Source organism: Ursus maritimus, unplaced genomic scaffold (genome assembly GCF_017311325.1).
Source record: "Ursus maritimus isolate PB19 unplaced genomic scaffold, ASM1731132v1 scaffold_19, whole genome shotgun sequence".
Lineage (NCBI taxonomy): Eukaryota > Metazoa > Chordata > Mammalia > Carnivora > Ursidae > Ursus > Ursus maritimus.
In genome coordinates this window covers 50255834-50274238 of record NW_024424341.1, presented here as the reverse complement: position 1 = coordinate 50274238, position 18405 = coordinate 50255834, and the positions used below count along the sequence as shown (strand labels likewise).

General features: G+C 49.9%; 1 protein-coding gene across 1 annotated transcript in view; it reads right to left on the bottom strand.

The window, feature by feature from the left end:
* The window catches only part of ACTN4 (actinin alpha 4), a 70681-nt gene extending 56047 nt beyond the window's left edge, over window positions 1-14634 (bottom strand). Inside the window, exon 1 of the mRNA XM_040633938.1 lies at window positions 14396-14634. Within this exon, the coding sequence (XP_040489872.1) occupies window positions 14396-14557 (162 nt within the window). The 5' untranslated portion in view covers window positions 14558-14634. The remainder of the gene's footprint in view (window positions 1-14395) is intronic.
* Between the last annotated feature and the right edge of the window lie 3771 nt (window positions 14635-18405).

Genomic DNA, 18405 nt, shown 5'->3' with positions numbered 1-18405 from the left:
ATTTTTTTTTTTTTTTTTTTTTTTTTTTGGTTTGGTGGGAAGGGGACAGGGAAAGAAGGGGACCCAGGGAATGAGCCCCTGGGCTTATCTCAAACTGAATAATAAGCTGTGCTACTCATGGAAAAGCCCTGCCAGCACTGCCTATGGCTCATCCAGACACCAGGACTCCAACTCAGAAATAAGAAGCTACCTCCTGGGTGGGGAGGCCCAGATGGACTCAGAGGCTGGGGAGAGGTCCTGTCACCTGCAGCTCAAGTGCGGGCTGCCACTTGACAGAGACTTCGTGTTTGAAGGTGCTGTCTAGGTTTTAGAGTTCAGAGCTCCCTGGGGGAGGATGTCAGCGGGTACATGTTCTGGCCTGCCACTGAGCTGCACCATTCAGCAGACCCCGTCAACTCCCTTAAAGAGAAGAGGCCAGCAGCAGAGCCCCCTGGACGCAGGCTGGCGAGCCACCGAAATCATTCTGAGAAGCTACATCTATTGAGCAGTGTGCGAGGTGCTTTATATCCACTATCTCACCGAACACTGGAAGCACCCTGTGAGGTAGGATGACGACCCTTTCCAAAGGAGGACACCGAGGCGTAACCCCTACCACTTGCCAGGGTCACAGAGCCAGGAGGCGGAGGGAATGGGCGAGGCACCGAGGTCTGTCTCCCTCTAAAGGCTGTGCTCCGGCGATCTTCCCACCACACTCTCTCCACTGCCTCCCGGCTCTGTCGCCAGAAGCAAGCCTGGAGATGGAGGTGCAGGAAACACCCTCCCACAGGAGCCGCAGCACCCCCAGCACCCCCTCCCCGGCTGCAGCTGCGGGGGCCAAGAGACAGCCTGAATCCCAGGGACATCTGAGCCGCCTCCTCTAGTCGTCTGGGTAGGCTGGCTGCTATCAGTTAACCCACTAGCTGAGCAGGCACCTCTTCCCAGAGCCTGGGTTTGCGCAAGAAACTCTGTGACCCTGGATGATCTGCAACTTCTCCCCGAGAAAACCCTCCCAAAAGGTGGGTAGAGCAAGCATTCTTCAACTACAGCTGATGAGCGATGAGCCCCAGGTTCTCTCCTCAGAGGAAGCCCACCTCCCTAACATGGCAGCCTTTTAGAAGCAGGGCGAGGGCACCTCTTAATGAGACAGACCCTGCCTCAAAGCCATAACAAGCTGGAAAAGGAGACAAACTGGCTCATTCCAGGTGACATTTGCCACCTTCACCATCCCCACCAATCCTTCCGTGGCAAACCTACTGATCCTGGGGCGGCTCAAAGATGGAGGCCAGGATCTGCTGGATGATTCCATCCACTACACACTTGTACGAGCTGAGCGATGCCCCAGCTCTCAGACATCATCTGAAGGGAGAAAAACCCAACCTGAAACCACGCAAAGAAAGAGGCATGGGCCAGCTCCCCGAACCTCATCTCGCAGTGGGGCCGGAGTGCAGCTCAAGTATGTCCATTGTGGGAAAGCGTATCAAGGGCACTGCCCTGTTTGTGACACATTTGGCCATGGGCACCTGAATGGACTGTTGCTGGTTTTTGTTTTTGGGTTTTTTTTTTTAAACACTCTGGAGTATTTCTGGGGATGGCAACTCTAAGTGCCACAAGCCATCTCTAAGGCATTTATTTAAAGAAAAGAATAGCACCTGTAAGAGAGCTTGGCAGGCAAGAATAAACTTTCAAGGCGGAACACTCGCAGGCTACCTCATCCCAGGGAAAGCATGTTAACGGTGGCCCACCAAGCCAGCCAGACTGTCAGGAATCAACCCCATTCATTTGTGATCTCGATACAGAACTGCCTCTCCTAGCTTGAAGTGGTCATCCGGACCAGGCAGCATCACACATCCGGAGGGGACACAGGCACAAGGCTTGGAGAGACTCTTGGACCTAAGAAGCAAGTCTCTCTGTTCCTTTTTCTGAAGCCAGTGCTCATTCTGAAGGGACCATCAGCAAGCTGAAAGCAAACGCCCTCTCAAGGACTAGTCAGGGCAGACTCCCACAGGGGGAGGGGTCTGGCTGCCCACAACAGCTGTGAAAGTGACAGGACCCGTGAATGGCTATGGATTCAGACCCTGAGGTCTGGTATTCAGAGGTTCCAAGGTACAGCTAAGATAACTGAACATGGTGCCTCAAAGGCAAAACTCCCGGAAGACAATGCTCATCAGCGGAAGGAGTCGGCAGGACTGCTCGTAAGAGACATCTAAGGGATACTGTCCAATCGCACACCAGAGAACCCCTAACGCTTCTCCCAGAAACCTGCAGGCAGCTGGGGCAAAGGCCCACCCCTCCTGCGCACTCACCTCCTTTATGAAAGTTTCCATGACTGACCCCACCTGCCCTTATTCACCCCTTTCCTCTCCCGGGACACAGCTACAGTGCTGTGGGCTTTTCGGTGTGCCGCTTAATGTCCTCCAGAAGTCTCATATGGCTCTGCTCTCTCCCCGACTACTCCGTGGGCTCCTGGAGAGCATGACTGGGTCTCCGGTTTCTTTCATACCCCCAAAGGCTCGGCGCAGAGCTCCGCTCCGCAGAGGGGCCCAGTGAGGGCTGTCGTCTGGCCCTGGCGGTCATGTTTCTACCTGCGTGCTGGACTCCAGGGCCCGTGAAGCCCCAACTCATGTTACACAACACTCTGGGTGGCTCTAAAATGCAGACCACCTTTGGTCAGCGGCCCCCAATTCTGCTACCCAAGTGACAACTGCTGAAGGCTTTCAAAAGACCTTCCAAGTATTCACAGTGTGATGGAAAGAAACAGCTCTCCCCCCACCTGCCACAAGAAAGCCTCTTCTATCTGCAGAAGAGCCTGGAGCAGGTTCAGCCCGGCATAAATGCATAATAAGCCACCCACCGTGGAAACTTACAGCTGTATCCCAAACGTGGGGTAGGACTTGATATAACTGGCCACATTTTCCATTTGCCATACACTTTCTTCCCACTCTGCATTAGTTTTATAAAGGGGAGGTTTTATTTTTGTATTTAAGGGGATAAAGATAAACACGCACACACTGATCTCCCCTCCTGTACAGCTACTTAAAAGACTGAACAAGTTCACATGGGTGTGCTGCCAGGAGAATGGAAACCTGGCCATCTTCTTTCCAGCTGAAGTAAGACGCCTTCATACTCATTCGCTCCTTTAGATCCTGTCAACAGGGATGATTTTCGCAGCCGAATCGCATGGAGGGTAGGGCAGAGAGAATGCCAGCCCATGTTCACAGTGGACCCTTTATGATCTGTGAACTTAGCTTCCTGCTGGGTGCTGTGTGCACAGTCAGGAGTGTCTTCCTATAGCCCAGAGCATGTGGCTGTTCCTCCCTCTCTGAGTAAAAGCCACATAACTAGTCTGACAAGGTGTGCCTTCAAATGGGGAGCCATGGGCCAAATGAAAGCCACGGGGTTACTGGACTGGCTTCGGGGGGGGGGGGTGTTACGGAAAGCTGAACGCCTCAATCCGCCTGCATGTGTGTCTCTCTGAACCACGCCAGCCACAGCTCCACCTGACCACAAGAAACCAGGGGGAAGTACTGAGTAAATGGAAGGGGGATTTACAGAGAAAGGGAGGTCCTAGGAGAAGAGCCAGTTTAAAAAAAAAAAAAAAAAAAAAAAAAAAAAAAAAATCAGGCCTCCTGGATTCCCACTTCAAAGAGGGAACCACAACATTTTACCGAAGATGCTTTATAAATCAAGTGGCCTTTAGATGGGATGGAAGGGGACTGGAATTTGTTCATAGGCTAAGAGTTAGTTTCTCGAAGAGAGACACTACAAAGCCATATGAGCCCGCAGTGCTGTAAAACTTCATATTCAAAAGTTACCAACGCTTTAATCAAACACAGGTGTCTACTGCAGCTACGAGCACAGGGATAATTGAAGCTTTTGTTTGGTTTAATGCTCCATCGTCCCAGAATTCCCACTTTAGAAGTCAGTTCTGGTTTGGCCAGTCTAGGGGCCCTGAGAGCCAAGGGTTACAGGGCCAGAGTTCTGGAAGCATGAGGTTCCTGGCCTAATGGTGTCTAAGAGGCACTGAATTTGCAGACTCTAGGCCTCATCACCATTTCCCATGAAAAAGCTCTAAGAGATCTGGCTGGGATCTTTTCTACATGCCCTGTTCTGGCCACTCTGGTCTTCTTTCTGCTCCTCATGGCCTCCACACTTTCTTCTCCGCTGCTTGGGAACAGCCTCCCCACAGTGCTCTCTTGGCTCCCTCTTTCTCATCCCTTAAGGAATAATTCAAATGTCCTGTCTTCCAAGATCTTCCTCTTGATCTAAAGTACCTGCACTGCACCCTGCTCCCCTCATCCACCACCCTCCAAGCCATTCCCAATCACCAGACTGTAGTATATGTAGATCTGAGAGCACAGGCTCAAAACCCAGACCTTCCAGGTTCAAATGTTGGCACTGTCACTTGGGCAAATGACTTAAAACTACCATGGATCCATTTCTGCACCTGTCCTGTAAAGGTAACAACACCTACCTCACAGGATGACACAAGTCAGTCCAGGTAGAACACTTAGAATAGCATTAAGCACAGGGTAACACGCTAGGGATTACTGTCATTTAATTCACACCACACCACACCATCCTATCTGAAACTACCTTGTTTTACTTACATGCTTGCTCTCTTTTCTCCCCCACCAGCCTATGAATAGACCAAGAACATATAGAAACTAGATGGAAGATGGTTTGCATTTGGTCATCTGATTTCCTTGGTGGTCACTGGCCAATCCCAAAATGGGGAGCAAGCTCCCCAAACTGCCCACATGCTGACATCACTGAACCCACAAAGCCTGAATGGCTACCCAGAAGTCTCATGTTTAAACAATGCTTGGAATGTATGATAGGAACATGCACTTATTTTTAGGCAAGAAAGTTGTCTCCTAGCTAACCCTGTGGCCCTAGAGCAGGCCGTATTTGGCAAGCGTTGCTTTGTGGTTGTTTATTAAAGAGGCCCAGAACTTTCCCAAGTCTAAGGTAGCTGCAAAGAGAACTTCACGCGCTTCTGTTTTTATGGTCAAAGCTTGTTCCCTCTGTGGGGCGCCTGGGTGGCGCAGTCGTTAAGCGTCTGCCTTCGGTTCAGGGCACGATCCCAGCGTTCTGGGATCCAGCCCCACATCAGGCTTCTCCGCTAGGAGCCTGCTTCTTCCTCTCCCACTCCCCCTGCTTGTGTTCCCTCTCTCGCTGGCTGTCTCTCTGTCAAACAAATAAATAAAATCTTAAAAAAAAAAAACCACACAAAACTTGTTCCCTCTGAATCTCTAGGGTGTTTCTGGGCAGGAGGTAAGAACCGAGTGCTACCCCTGGACATTACGCAGCTTAGGGCCACGGTCCTTAACCAGCCATCCCTAAAATGGATCGCAGCTCTCAATGGACTGAATTCTTTTCTGTGGATTGTCTCCGTGTCAGTGAGTTAAAGAAAGTTACACAAGGAAAGGGACAATTAGCTTCCCAAAATGGTCAAGAAGGCCCTCCCCAAACCAGTCTAGGTATTTCCTCCCACTCTACCAGCAGACATAGCACTGGGCTGACTACAGGCCTGACATCTCTGAAAAAGACATCTTGATACAGACCTTTCTGTTTTACAGAAAGTCAAATCCTACCAGACTTGGCAGCATAGCTCAAATGACCCAAAAGAAGGGGGAAAAAAAAAAAAAAAAGCCTCACAATCCTAGTGATGTTTACCATCTGGATACCTTCCAGGACTGGTTAGCAGACCGCCCGTAAGAAGGGTTGATTCATCAGACTGCCCCTGAAGCAGCCTGGAAAACCAGCTGCTTCCAGACATTTTGAATTCTGAAACTGAGTTTATATCATAAGCCAGAACTGGAAGATCATACAAGCCTATAAAATTAAAAAAAAAAAAAAAAAAACCAACAAAAAAACAAAAAACCAAACAACAAAAACCTGACAATTCCAAACACAATCCATGCCTGCAATAGCCAAACGAGCACTTTGTAAAAGCGTTTCATATTTTCATCAGACTCAAGAGTTTAATATAAAGATGTGCAATTCCTTAAAGGAAAGAGGAGGAAATAACAGGGAGAAAAAAAGTTTATTTACCGTCAGAGCTGGGGTAGGAAGGATGTGGATTTTTTTCTTTTTTAATGTTATCATGGAATGAACTGCACTTGGGATTTGCTGGAAACTTTAGAGTCCTTTTTAATTTGTCAGTGTTTGTGAAAGCAGGCAAAAGATGCAGGCGCATTTTGCCCTGCTATTAAGAAGTCACATAGCTGAGATTCCAACTCTAAACGCCTGGAGAAAAAGCACATGTCCTGGCCACAAAGCCAACAGCGGCTTTCCTGCTGTCCCCCTTTCCTTCTCCCTCTCTCATGCGCAAACACACACCCCTCATCGATAAAACAGAGCACCAGGAAACAGAGGCTCCTCGTCCACCTACCCAGCATGGCCACCATGCCCATGGATATTTTCCTGGGACACCGGTTAGCAGCATATTTCTGCCCAAGAGCCCAACATTCCACCATCAGTACTGCCTCGGGTGTGGAAGTGCTCCCCCAAACAATTAGTGACTCAGTTTCCATGGTGATATCAACTAAATACCTTTCACTCACACCCAGATCATAGAGCACTCACGCGCTATTACACACGCACAGACTGGGCCAATGACTCTGACGGAAGGAGGCTTCCAGCACTGCCCTTGGCGCTTGGTGAAAGAGGGCCTGTCATTTCAGACCTACCAACCCTCCTAGACTGACAGCCCCTCAAGCAACCTCCCAGCATGGCTGGCTGTTGAATCACCTTCAAGCTTCCTCCCATGATGTTTCTTCTAATTGCAACTTGGCCTTCTCGGCCATCAAAATGACATATATATCAAAAAAAGAAAAGAAATGCATCCAGATCACTTCCCGTTGTGCCTCCATCCTGGATGACTGCTTATTAAGACGTTCTAAATCAGAATCATTTTTGCTCAGGAGGAGCGATGTGAAAACTTTATCTTAGGCTTTCTGGAGATGAAAAACCAGATCGTTCTCCTCACAGGTGGAGAACGAGGAGCAGGGCCTACTGCCTGCCTTCTGCACCACCTCCCATCCACCCAAAATGTGGCTTCCACCCACTCTCAACAGCCATCAGGGAGGGGGAGAAGATGAAAAGAAAAACCCACTAGAAAGCCAGTGACAGACATCACTCAGACCCACACCTTTGGGGGGGGGAAACTTTAAAAAGCATAAAACAAACCACAATGTCTTCTTTATTCCTGCCCGAAGCTGAAGACACAAATGCTATTGTATGGCTGGTATTCCAGCATCCCATTCAATCATTTCAACACTGTCAACGATATTTCCCAAGATGACTTCATTGTGCTCCGCGAGTAGTAACTGCCACTTTCAACTACTCCTGCCCTGTGTGGATGGTTCCACTGGAAAACAAAGAATCTGTTCTGCTCTGATATTTGGAAGAAAAACATTTAAATAAGCCTTTCTTAACTCGGCAGGAGGGCACTGCTTTCCTCTCAGAATCTAGGATTCAAATACCCAAACAGCATACCAGTGTATTCCTGGGGCGGGGGCAGCCAAATTTCCAGGGGGTATCTGTATGAAAACCGGAGACTTAAAAAGAAAAACCTACGTGAGGGGCAAGTGATAAGCCCACAATTCTTATATTTACTACATGGCCCTGGGTTCTTAACAAACAAACAAACAAAACACCCTAACATTTGAAAGCAAGGATAAATCCAGTGTCATCTGATCTTGAGTGAGATGTGGGATGTGGGGCAAGCAGGATGGGCGGTGTGTTCCTGGATAAGTCACGCTGTCCTGACACTCGTGGAATGTTTCCAGGGTCAAGTGATACGGTTTTTTCCAAGTGTGGCACGCACACATGGGAGATTTTTTTTTTTTTTTAAGATTTTATTTATTTGTCAGAGACAGAGAGAACACAAGCAGGGGGAGAGGCAGGCAGAGGGAGAAGCAGGCTTCCCGCTGAGCAGGGAGCCTGATGCAGGACTCGATGCTACGACTCTGGGATCATGGGATCATGAACGGCTTAACCGACTGAGCCACCCGGGCGTCCCAACACATGGGAGATTTTAAGGGTTATCCACATCCTACATTAAACCTTGAATCACCATGAGGTTATTCTTTGATTCTCTTGTTAACCTTCTGATTACTTCAAAGAGAAAGTCTCTGCTTGGTACTGTGGGTCGTCAGCACCTCACTAACACTTGCCAATCTCTCTTTTTAACAAAGGGAGCAGGCCTCAGGCCCAGAGCCTTCAGCAAGGAATAACCCCTAGCTAGAATTTAAGGACAATTGTTTTGTTTTCAGCGTGTTTAGTTCCCCAGTTTCCTTCTATTTATGGCCAGGGAGGCTGAGTTTTTCATTTATCATACTTATATAACTTTTCCTTTTAAAATGAAGAGAGGCAAATCGACTTCAAGAAAAGTTTTAAGCATATAAAAGTGGGTATGGAAAAATCACAAATGACTGAAGGTTAGTAAATGCGGAGATAAGCGTAGGAGCAAGGATGGGGGAGGGCCGCTGCTCTGGCTGGAGAACCAGTCTCTTCTGGAAATGGCAGGATGGCCCCTCACTCTTGTGGGGACAGGGCTCATCCCAGAAACGCAGGAGCCAGCACAGAAATAGGTGGCAAATAGCAAATCTCCAATAAACTCAATCCACTGGCTTTCCAATAACTCTTCAATAACTTACGCCTAAGAAAAAGACCACTGGCTTCTCCCAGAGTAACTGCTGCTGGGAACTCCAGAGAAGGCAACCAAGTTACACCAACCAGCTTTTCAAGACTTCCCCCTGGACATTCCAAGTTAATGCATCGATTGTTTACAAAGGGAGGGGGAGGGGACATGAAAGAACACCACAACCAAAAAAGGCACAACAGCCCGACGAAGGTCTCAGAGATTTTTATAATCCCAGGGAGACCGCTACTTGGATAAAACTTCCCCAGCACTGATGTAAGGACACCCTTGCCAGTTAAATTCAGGCAAAGATTTCCCTTTCTGGGAGAGGCAAGATCCCTCTCTTCCCAGCTAGCTGGTTAATTTCTCCCCCAGTAAGATCCTTCTTTTACACATTGTCTGGAATTTAAAATGACTGTTTCTCTTGATTCACTCACTGACCCTTACACTCCTTGATACCTGGGATACTGACTAAAATGTAACTCATAAACCTTCTTGAAGCAAAGCAAGTGTTACTGTGCCACTTTCAGACACTTTATAACAAATTCTGGTGCCCGCACTGCCAACATTGTGAAACTAAGTTTCCTTATAACTGGGCTTTGATGTTTTCAACTTTAAACTCATCCTAAAGGACACTGCTCTTGAGCTCTCAAACCACCCATGACATAAAGACGTCTTTCAAACCTCCATGGATGACAGAATTTGCATCCACTCAAGTAGAAACTTTCGTCTGGCCTACCTTTCCCTTTCCCCTTTGGGTAGGTCTGTGTTTCAGTGACCCCCGCCGCTGAATTACCAACTTGCTATCACTTGCCTCCGATTTCCATGAAAAAAGAAAAGGGGGGGGGGAGAGGAACTTGAGCAAGGTAACACGAGTGTTTTGTTATTCTGTAAAATAAATACATAAATAAAGGCAGTGGGCGGGAACCTGAGGGAAGGGACTTGAATGTGACTGATGAGACCAGGGACATGACTAAGTGAAGGAAATGGGGATAAAACTGGGGGAGACACTGCTCTAGAATATACTCAATGCCAGGGAAGAGATAAACATGTCGATATTTTGGCTATTCAGAAAACTTGACCGAGCAAGCGATCCAAAGGCAAACAGCTATTCGCTAATTATTTTTGCCCTTCTCCTCTCCCCTGCCCTCCCCGCAAAAACAGAAGCAGCAAGGGAATCCTTGTTTTGTTTTCTTTTAAGAACCCTAAGGTCTGGGCAAAGGCTTTTAGAATTCCCAGCACACTGTAAATCAATACAGCAAAAGCTGAAAGTGTCCCCCTTAACAGTCTCAAAAATTCCTTGAGCCTTCTCAAATCCATTCTTTTTTGGTTTCATTCTCTTTTCTGTCCTCTGTGAGACAGCACTGCCAGGTAACTTGGACTAGTCACGCAGGTAACTGTGAAAAACCGGGCTGTCTGGCCAAAGTCCGCCATGACTGGAGTCTCCGTTTCAAGGACAGAAGTGAGAAGTCTCCCCATCCCAGAGGCTTAAGACTAGAATGCAGACTTGTCCCTGCTCCCCTGAAATCTGCTTAAGAAGACATTTTGCGAGTGCCATCCTACATCTTAACTGACCTCCTGACTGCAGCTCAAGAGTTCAACAGCACCGGGAAAGCCCGGACACTCAAACTCCGCCCTTCAGTTCCTGGGCCGAGTTCCTCCAACATGCTCACCAAGCTTTCCCCACAAGGAAGCCCACTTGAGGCCAGGCAAGCCGCTGTCCTTAAATAAAACCATTTAGCACCAGTTTCAGCGCGAGAGTGAGTCAGCTCCCTGCTGCCAAGGTAGCCTAGCGAGCCTCCTTGTTGGTCTTGGAAGCTGGAACCAGGGAGGGTGTTTCCGAAGGCAGAGGGCAATCCTGGGTTGCCGCCCTGGACCACCTAGGATTAGATGGAACAGCAGGCACCGCTCCCACGCCATGGTACCAACTCTCAACCGAGGCCGAGTGGCTACAAGGGGTGCAGTGCCTCCCAGGCCATCCTCCCAGACCTCACCTCTTCGGCAGTCATCAGAAAAGCCATGTTCTAAGACCTGTTTTCAGGGATTGGGGAGGAAATGGAGTGCTAGCAGCGAGTAGCTTCCCCTACCCCTCTCCCAAGAGGGCAGAGTATAGTTGCCCCCTCCCATCTTAACAGTCTTATTTTTAGATGATAATTAAGTTTGACAGGGTTTTTTAAATCTTGATTATTATTATTTAATTTTTTTGATAGGTATGTTATTTAATTTTGAAAGCCTCTACGGACCTGTCAGTCTTAGCCAGATCCTAAGAGGGAAGCAATTAGAGTAATGGAACAAAATAACAGATGGCTACTTTGAGGCCTCTATTGTCAGCCTTTAAAAAAAACAAAACAAAACAAAACAAAAAACCCTGCTTGGAGAAAAACAAAACACCATCAGAACTTTCAAATAATTAACTCACCCTTAATACAGCCCAAGCCAAAGGTCAGGGGTCTAAAACACTGAGGCCCTGCAAGCAGTGATGTTTCAATGAACACGCAACCTTAGCAAGGGAGGCGTTCCTTCTTGCTATGCTAGGAGGTCATCTGGAGGAGCTGACAAGAGATCTCTCCTGTCCAGGAGAGCAAGGGGCAGTAGCCAGGCTGCCCAAGACCCTTTCAGAAACTGGAAGAAGGAACTGTAGCCGAGAATTGTAACTGCTGGAGAATTTGCTCCAAACCAGTCCTTCCCCCATCCCCCCAGGAGAAAACTTAGTGTGTCTGTGTCAGAACTATTGCACAACCTACTTATCAGGTAGTACCTTAGTTACAGGGGTCCCTAGAAGTCAGAGCAAATAGCTTCGGGTTGAAGTGAGAACTACCAGAAGCCACACACACCCTGGCTTGAACCACCCTTGACTAATTCCGAGAAGAATTTAATTCCACACACTTCACGGGACTACAGCTATTCTGGACACAGAGTTTTAGAGTATGTGAATATGTGAGTATGCACAAGACACTCACAGACAGGACTGCCACTCTCCCTGTGCCCGTGGCTCAGCCTTGGAGAGGCAAGAAGGGCAACCCGTCCGTTGCTAAATTGACACTGTAATGTAGAAAAACTCACCCAGACCATGGGGGGGGGGGTCCTCTTAGAAGGGAAAGAAAAAGGGAAACACAGTACAAATTTGTGTACATATTCCTTTCCATTACTCCTTCCCCCATTCCATAAAGGATCCCTATTCCATAATAGGAAAGTGCACAGCAGTGAAGCAATATTTTTCCCCAAAGAACAGCTATGTGTAAATATTTGCTGCAGTAGGGTATAAAGCAGGACATACTAGAATCTGACCCTTATTGAGAACTGAAAGCAGCTTGTATTAGAGGACACTGTGAGCCACCCTTTCCCTCAACCTTGCCTGGTCCTTGAGGAAGGGAAGAGGGAAAATAACACAGCAGCAGGGCCTTGGGGCTCCGGTGAGTCCTGGTTCCCGCCCAGGGCCTGAATGGTGCCCCAGCCTCACCCTGTGTGCAAAGGAGACTATAACCACGAAGGAGCACACACCCTAACTCCCAGAAGGGAGTGGAAATGAGCTAGCAAAAGGAGTCATCTGGGGAGGGGTAGAAGACAGGAAGGGAGGGAAAGGGAAGGTTCTCCCATTCTCACCACCTGAGAGGAAGGAGTCAGGGGCTCATTTTCCCAAACACCTGCAGCTGGAGAAGACAGATCCCAGAAATACTCAACAACAACCCTGCCCCCCCACCCGTTCCCCTCCCAACTTTCCAAGTCTCTTGGCAACTCTTAACCTTTTCCAACCCGGCACTGCCTGGGGCAATAAATTATTGCTGTGACAGCAGGCTAGATCTCCCTTTCCCCTCAAAAAGCATTTCTATGTCAGATTATCTCAACCTGGCCACCTGGAGATAACTGGAGCAATGGAGAAGAACACCATCACCAACCCGCCACCCTCCCACTACTGATGAGGAAATTCAAGCAGAGGTTGGGAATTTACCCAAGGTTGTGCCAGGCCGCACCCCAGGAACAGCTGCTCCTTTCACCCTTCCCCTCCACCCTGGGCGGCCTGCTGGGCCCCTGAGCACCAATTCACACCCTTAGGAGGCTTCCAGTCACACTCTCCACTCTCATTCTTCAGCTCATCACTCAAATCCCTGGAGTCTGCCCCACATTCCTGAAAAAGCTCCACCAAATCCCCCCTCCCGAAGTCCCCACACCGTACACATCCATTTCTGCAGCACCACAGGACCTCCTTCCACCCTTCCTCATTTCACAGACAGAACTGTACTAAGAGAGCAAGGGTCTTGCCCAGGACCACAAAGCTGATGAGTAACAAATCTGGGAAGAAAATTCAGATCTCCAAGAACGGATTAAAAGCCTCTAACTTCAAACACCTGCCACTCTCTTCACACACACTTTAAACCACCTCTCCCAACACACACACACACACCCACTCAACACACTCCTTTCTTTAGCTTTAGCTCTTCCTGAACACACTCAAACCCTCTCTTGTATCAGCTGAGAGCTCCCCTCCTCAACCACCTTGAATTATCCCCCCACACACACACCTTCTCTGGGCTTCCCATTCCTTTTGATCCCCCTTTCACTACTACGGTCCCCTCTAAGTTGCTTCCACACCCCCACATGCCACCTGAAAACAGACCCTGCTTTAAGGGTCCCTTCACCTCCTCCCCCCACAAGAGACAAAATTCTTCCTTGACACTCTCACAGCTTCCTCCCTTATTCTCCCTCCCCCCCCCCCCCCCCCGTCTCAAAATACACTCTGTATTCCCGAGACTGTGTACCTCTAGAAGCCCTCCCCCTCAAATTCCTTTCTCAGTCCATCCATCACACACTGCCTTCCTAATGAGACTTTCGTTTTCCTAAACTAATCCCCCTCCCATTACCCGCCATTCTGCCGCCCCCATTCTCTCCAGCATGCTCACCTTTTCCACACTACCTTTTCCTCTCAGTTCTTCAGAATTCCCTCTTCAAAACATTCCAGGTACCCTCTGCATCCCTTTCGGCCTCTCCATCCCTCACCAGTTCCTCATACACCTCCTGCCTCCCAATTAGAACAGGGCACCCCAAATAAACCTCTCCCCTTCAAACACTTCTTACAACTCCCTAACTTCTTTCATCCACACCCCTACCATCCTCGCACCCCACGGCCCAGACTCACACCCACTTCTTTCCTCTGTCCCTCTCATCTTCCAAGTCTCCCAGGTATCCCCACCACTCTTCGGACTTCATATCCTTTTCTTAATACCCCTACTCCATCTTCAGACTTCCAGAATTTCCATCCCCTTTAGAACTCCCCCAACCCCAACCTTCTTCAGAGCTTTCTGCACTGCCAAATAACACCCTCCATCCTTCGAGCTCCTCTTCAGGCTCCCCCAGAGATTAATTCCGTTCTGGCCCACAAATTTCAGACTCCCCCGTTTCTCTCCGCACCTTCAACCACCCTCTAACCCTTACATCCCGCCTCAGACCCCAATTCCATTTTAGTCTCTAAGCATCTCGGTTTCCCCAGTTCCCCGCCCAGACCCTCCAATTCCTTCATCGGGCTCTCTCAACAGACTTCCATATTTCCTACTCGGCCGCCAATTATTTTTTCAGACTCCCCATTCCTTGGTCAAGTTCTACAATTCCTTCTCAGGACTACAAACCCCTTTCCAGTCCCGCCAATTCCTTCTCATGACCCCCGATTCCCATCACAGACCCTCCAATTCCCTCTCGAGACCTCTAATCCTCTTCCCGGGCCCCAACTTCCCTCGGAAGCCCCCCTTTAGCCCGTCCGACCCGCGGGCCGCGCACCTTGCGCTGCTGCTTCTCCCAGGCCGGGTCCAGCAGCAGGTCCCGGTCCCAGTCGTCCTCCTGGGCCATGTAGTCGCCCATGCTTCCCCCGCCGCCGGCGCCATTGCCCGCGCTGCTGGGGCCGTACTGGTACGACTGGTTCGCCGCGTGGTAGTCCACCATTCCGCCTCCTCTCGCTCGCCGACCAGCCCGTCCGCTCCCGCCGCAGCTCCCGCCCCTCTGCCCGAGCCTCCGCCGCCGCCGCCGCCGCCGCTTCAGCTGCTTTCAGCCCGCCCTCCCCCAGCGCCTGCGCACTGCCCGCCGCGCCTGCGCACCGCGCCGCCGCCGCCGCCGCCCTCCCGCGCGCGCGCGCGCGCCCCCTAACCAGAAAGGCGCTGGGACCGGCTTCGCAGAGCTCGGCGCCTGCGCAGAGTCCACTTCCCCCACCTCCCCTTCCCCTCCTGTACGAGCCGTGTCCCCTCTCCCGTGTGAGCGCGCCCGTTCTCTACGTGTGGGCGGGGCCAGATCATGAATGATTCATAAGGCGGGGATCTCGCCATCGAGCCTTAACCTGCCCAGGCCTGGAATGTGTATTCCTATTCAGCAACAAAAATTCAGCAAATATTTGTTAAACGCCGACTGTATGCCAGATCATGTTTTACGCCTTGGCACTAAACAAGATAGAAATCCCTGCCCTCGTGGAACTACCTTCTAGTAAAGGAAGATTTGTTATCTTAGGAAGTCTATTCCAAGGTGATAAATGTTTTGGAGAAAAATTAAGCATGAGATGGAATGTCAAACAGTAGTCAGGGTAGGCTTTGCAGAAAAGGAGGACATTTGAACACAGACCTGAAGGGTTCACAAAATGGACACAAGAGTTAGGTAGGTTGGAATAAATACTGGCTGACCGGGAAGATGAAGGACTTTTGGGACTTGTCTATCTTCATTCATCCAACAAACATTTAGTACATGTGGTGTGCCAGGCATTGCTCTTGGGCGCTGGCAATCGAGTGCTGAGTATGATGAGCAAGATTAGTTCTCAGGTGGCTCACATGGGGGGGGCAATAATACGTTAGCAAATAAATACAAATAAATGACATTGCCACATTGATAGGCCTCTCACATTTAAATATCCAAAGCTAAGCTTCTGATCTTCCCAAACCTGATCACCCTACAGTCATCCCCATTTCAATTAATGGTGCCTTCATCTTTCCAGCTGTGTGGGCAACAAGATTTGCAGTCAATCCTTGCCTCCTCTTTGTCTTCACACCCCACATCCAATTCAGGAAGTTCTGTCAGTTCCATCTGACTGTCAGTTAGGCAACCAACTCTTGGTTTCCGCTCAGGTCACTCAGGTCGTGATCTCAGAGTCATGGGATCAAACCCCACACAGGACTCCACATTCAGCACAGAGTCTGCTTAAGACACTCTTCCTCTCCCTCTCCCCCTCCCCACCATGCTCACTTTCTCTCTCTAATAAATAAATAAATCTTTTTTTTTAAGGTTTTTTTTTTAAGACTTTATTTGCTTATTTGATAGAGAGAGAGAGACAGCCAGCGAGAGAGGGAACACAAGCAGGGGGAGTGGGAGAGGAAGAGGCAGGCTCCCAGCGGAGGAGCTTGATGCGGGGCTCAATCCGAGGACTCTGGGATCACGCCCTGAGCTGAAGGCAGACGCTTAACGACTGAGCCACCCAGGCGCCCCTAAATAAATAAATCTTAAATCCACATACTGGATCCCCAGGGCTTCAACAGCCTCCTCCCCTGCAGATCTGCAGAAATATCACCTCTTCAGCGAGACCTTTCCTGACCACCTTAGTGAAAATTGCATCCTACGCCTTCTCTCCTTTATTTTTTCCAGAGTACTGATCAGCATTTAGCATGCTACATGATTGGCTTGTTTACCGTGTTTATCTGTCTTCTTCCCAAGAATGTCAGCCAATGAGAGTGGGGATCTTTGGTCACTCACAGCTGTTTCCCTTGTCTCTGAACCGGTGTCTGGCTCTAGAGAGCAGCTTAATATATCTTAGGTGAACGAACGGATGGACTTAAAACCATGATGAGGAGTTTGAATTTTATTGGAAATGCAATGGGAAGTTCTGGGAGGACCCTAAGCAGGGAGAGGACCGGGATCCCGTGCAGCTGTTTACAGGATCCAGCAGCCACAGGAGGGGAACAGACTGTAAGTGGAGCGAGGGCAGGGAGACCAGTCAGGGGGCTGCCACAGTGGTCCAGGTGAGCGTGGTCAGGACCAGGGTCCTGGAGGAGGAGAGAGCCACAGAGGATGGGTGGTGGAAGGATTTGGAAAAGGGGAGCTGACAGGACTTACTGTCGTGAATTGGAAGGGGGGGAGGGGGTGGCCATGAGAATGAAGGAAGAACCCGGGCTCAAGATGGCTCCCATGGTTTGGACATGAGCGACCGAGGAGTGTGAACTTGATTGGAGTTGGGAAAGGGAAGAAGGTAAGGGATGGAGTTAGACTAGAGCAGGAACTGGCCCACAGTATGAATGGAGGGGACTGTGTCACAGTCGACTACCAGGGATGGGGATGAGAAGACACAGCTCCTCCAGGTATGGGAGCTCATGGACTTCTCTCCACCTCTTTCAAAGGCACTGGAAGGGATCCCACAGCACGCAAAGGAAAGGGACGAGGCCTGGGCACAGCCCATTTTCCCAGGGGATGCCAGGATCTCGCCAAAGATCCAGGAGTGTTGGCTGTGACCTAGAGAACAAACCCAGGACTTTTGTGCTGGGCCTAGTTGGCAGGGAGAGCTGCTGGGGCTATGGGCCACCGGCCCCACCCTGCCTGCTCCCAATGGACACTGAAAAACCTCCAAGACGAAGGGCTCCGCGATGAAATGGATGGCCCCACTCAGTGAGGTTTAAATTAAAGGCTCCTTTTATTTATAAATGTTGTGACATTTTATTTTTTAAGTAAGCTCTATGCCCAATGTGGGGCTTGAACTCATGACCCCAAGATCAAGAGTCGCATGCTCTACCGACTGAGCCAGCCAGGCGCCCCTGCTGTATTCCGTTGCTAATTCTAGTTAGTGAAATGAACCAAAGAGGGCTGTGCCCTCCTAGGGTGGGAACGTGAACCAGGGTGTCAAGAGGGGGCAATGGAAGCAACTGAAATACCAGCCCTAAGCCCAAGCAAGCAAGCCCGGCAGCAAATGCATCATCTTTTACTATAGGCCAGACTGTTCCCAACTCTTCAAATGCATGCGTTCACAGTAACTAGTTAGGTGGGTGCTCTCCCCGGCTGGGAAACCGAGGCGTAGGGAGGTCAACCAATGTGCCTAAAAGTCACTAGGCTGGGATTTGGACTCAGGCAGTCTCTCTCTATAGCCAGATTTCAGCTGCTCAAAGGATCCTCCTAGAGCAAAGGCAGTAGGCTAAGCAGGAAAAGATGTGGTTTCCCAGAGAGCTAAAGATCATTTCCTCTTCCCTGCAGAGCAGCCATGGTCGGTTATGCCGGTTGTATCTACACGAAGGCACCTGCCAAGCGGGGTGAGTGGGAGACGCACTCATGCAGAGGGGGTGCCTTTTGCTGACTTACACGATCAAATAGCATCACAGTATTCTCTCCTTCTAGGCCCCTCTCCCACCCCTTAGAGCTGGCTTCCAAGTTGTGAGCCACAGAGGCACCTTTTGTCCCCAGGACTTGGACACACCCTGCTTCCTGGCTCCTGCTCAGTTCTGGCACCCACGGCAAAGGGTGTCCCGCCCTGCCCTGGCTCCCAGTCACTGTCCTCAAAAGAATGATGGGTGTAAGTGTAAGCAGATGAGGGAGGACTGGGAAGGGGGGACAGCCCAGGCACTGCCACGGCCCTCTCTGTAGGCAAAGATCACGCGTGACGACTTAGGAGAATGAAACACTCCCTCGGTGACAGCTGTGGAGCTACACTAAGGGCTGGACATCTATGATGACATCTCTTTCCCTCCACTTTCCTCCAAAGGCAGTCGCTGTTGTCTCCACCCCTTCTTCCTGCAGACAGCAGGTTCAGAGGGGAGACACTTGCCCAAAGCCAC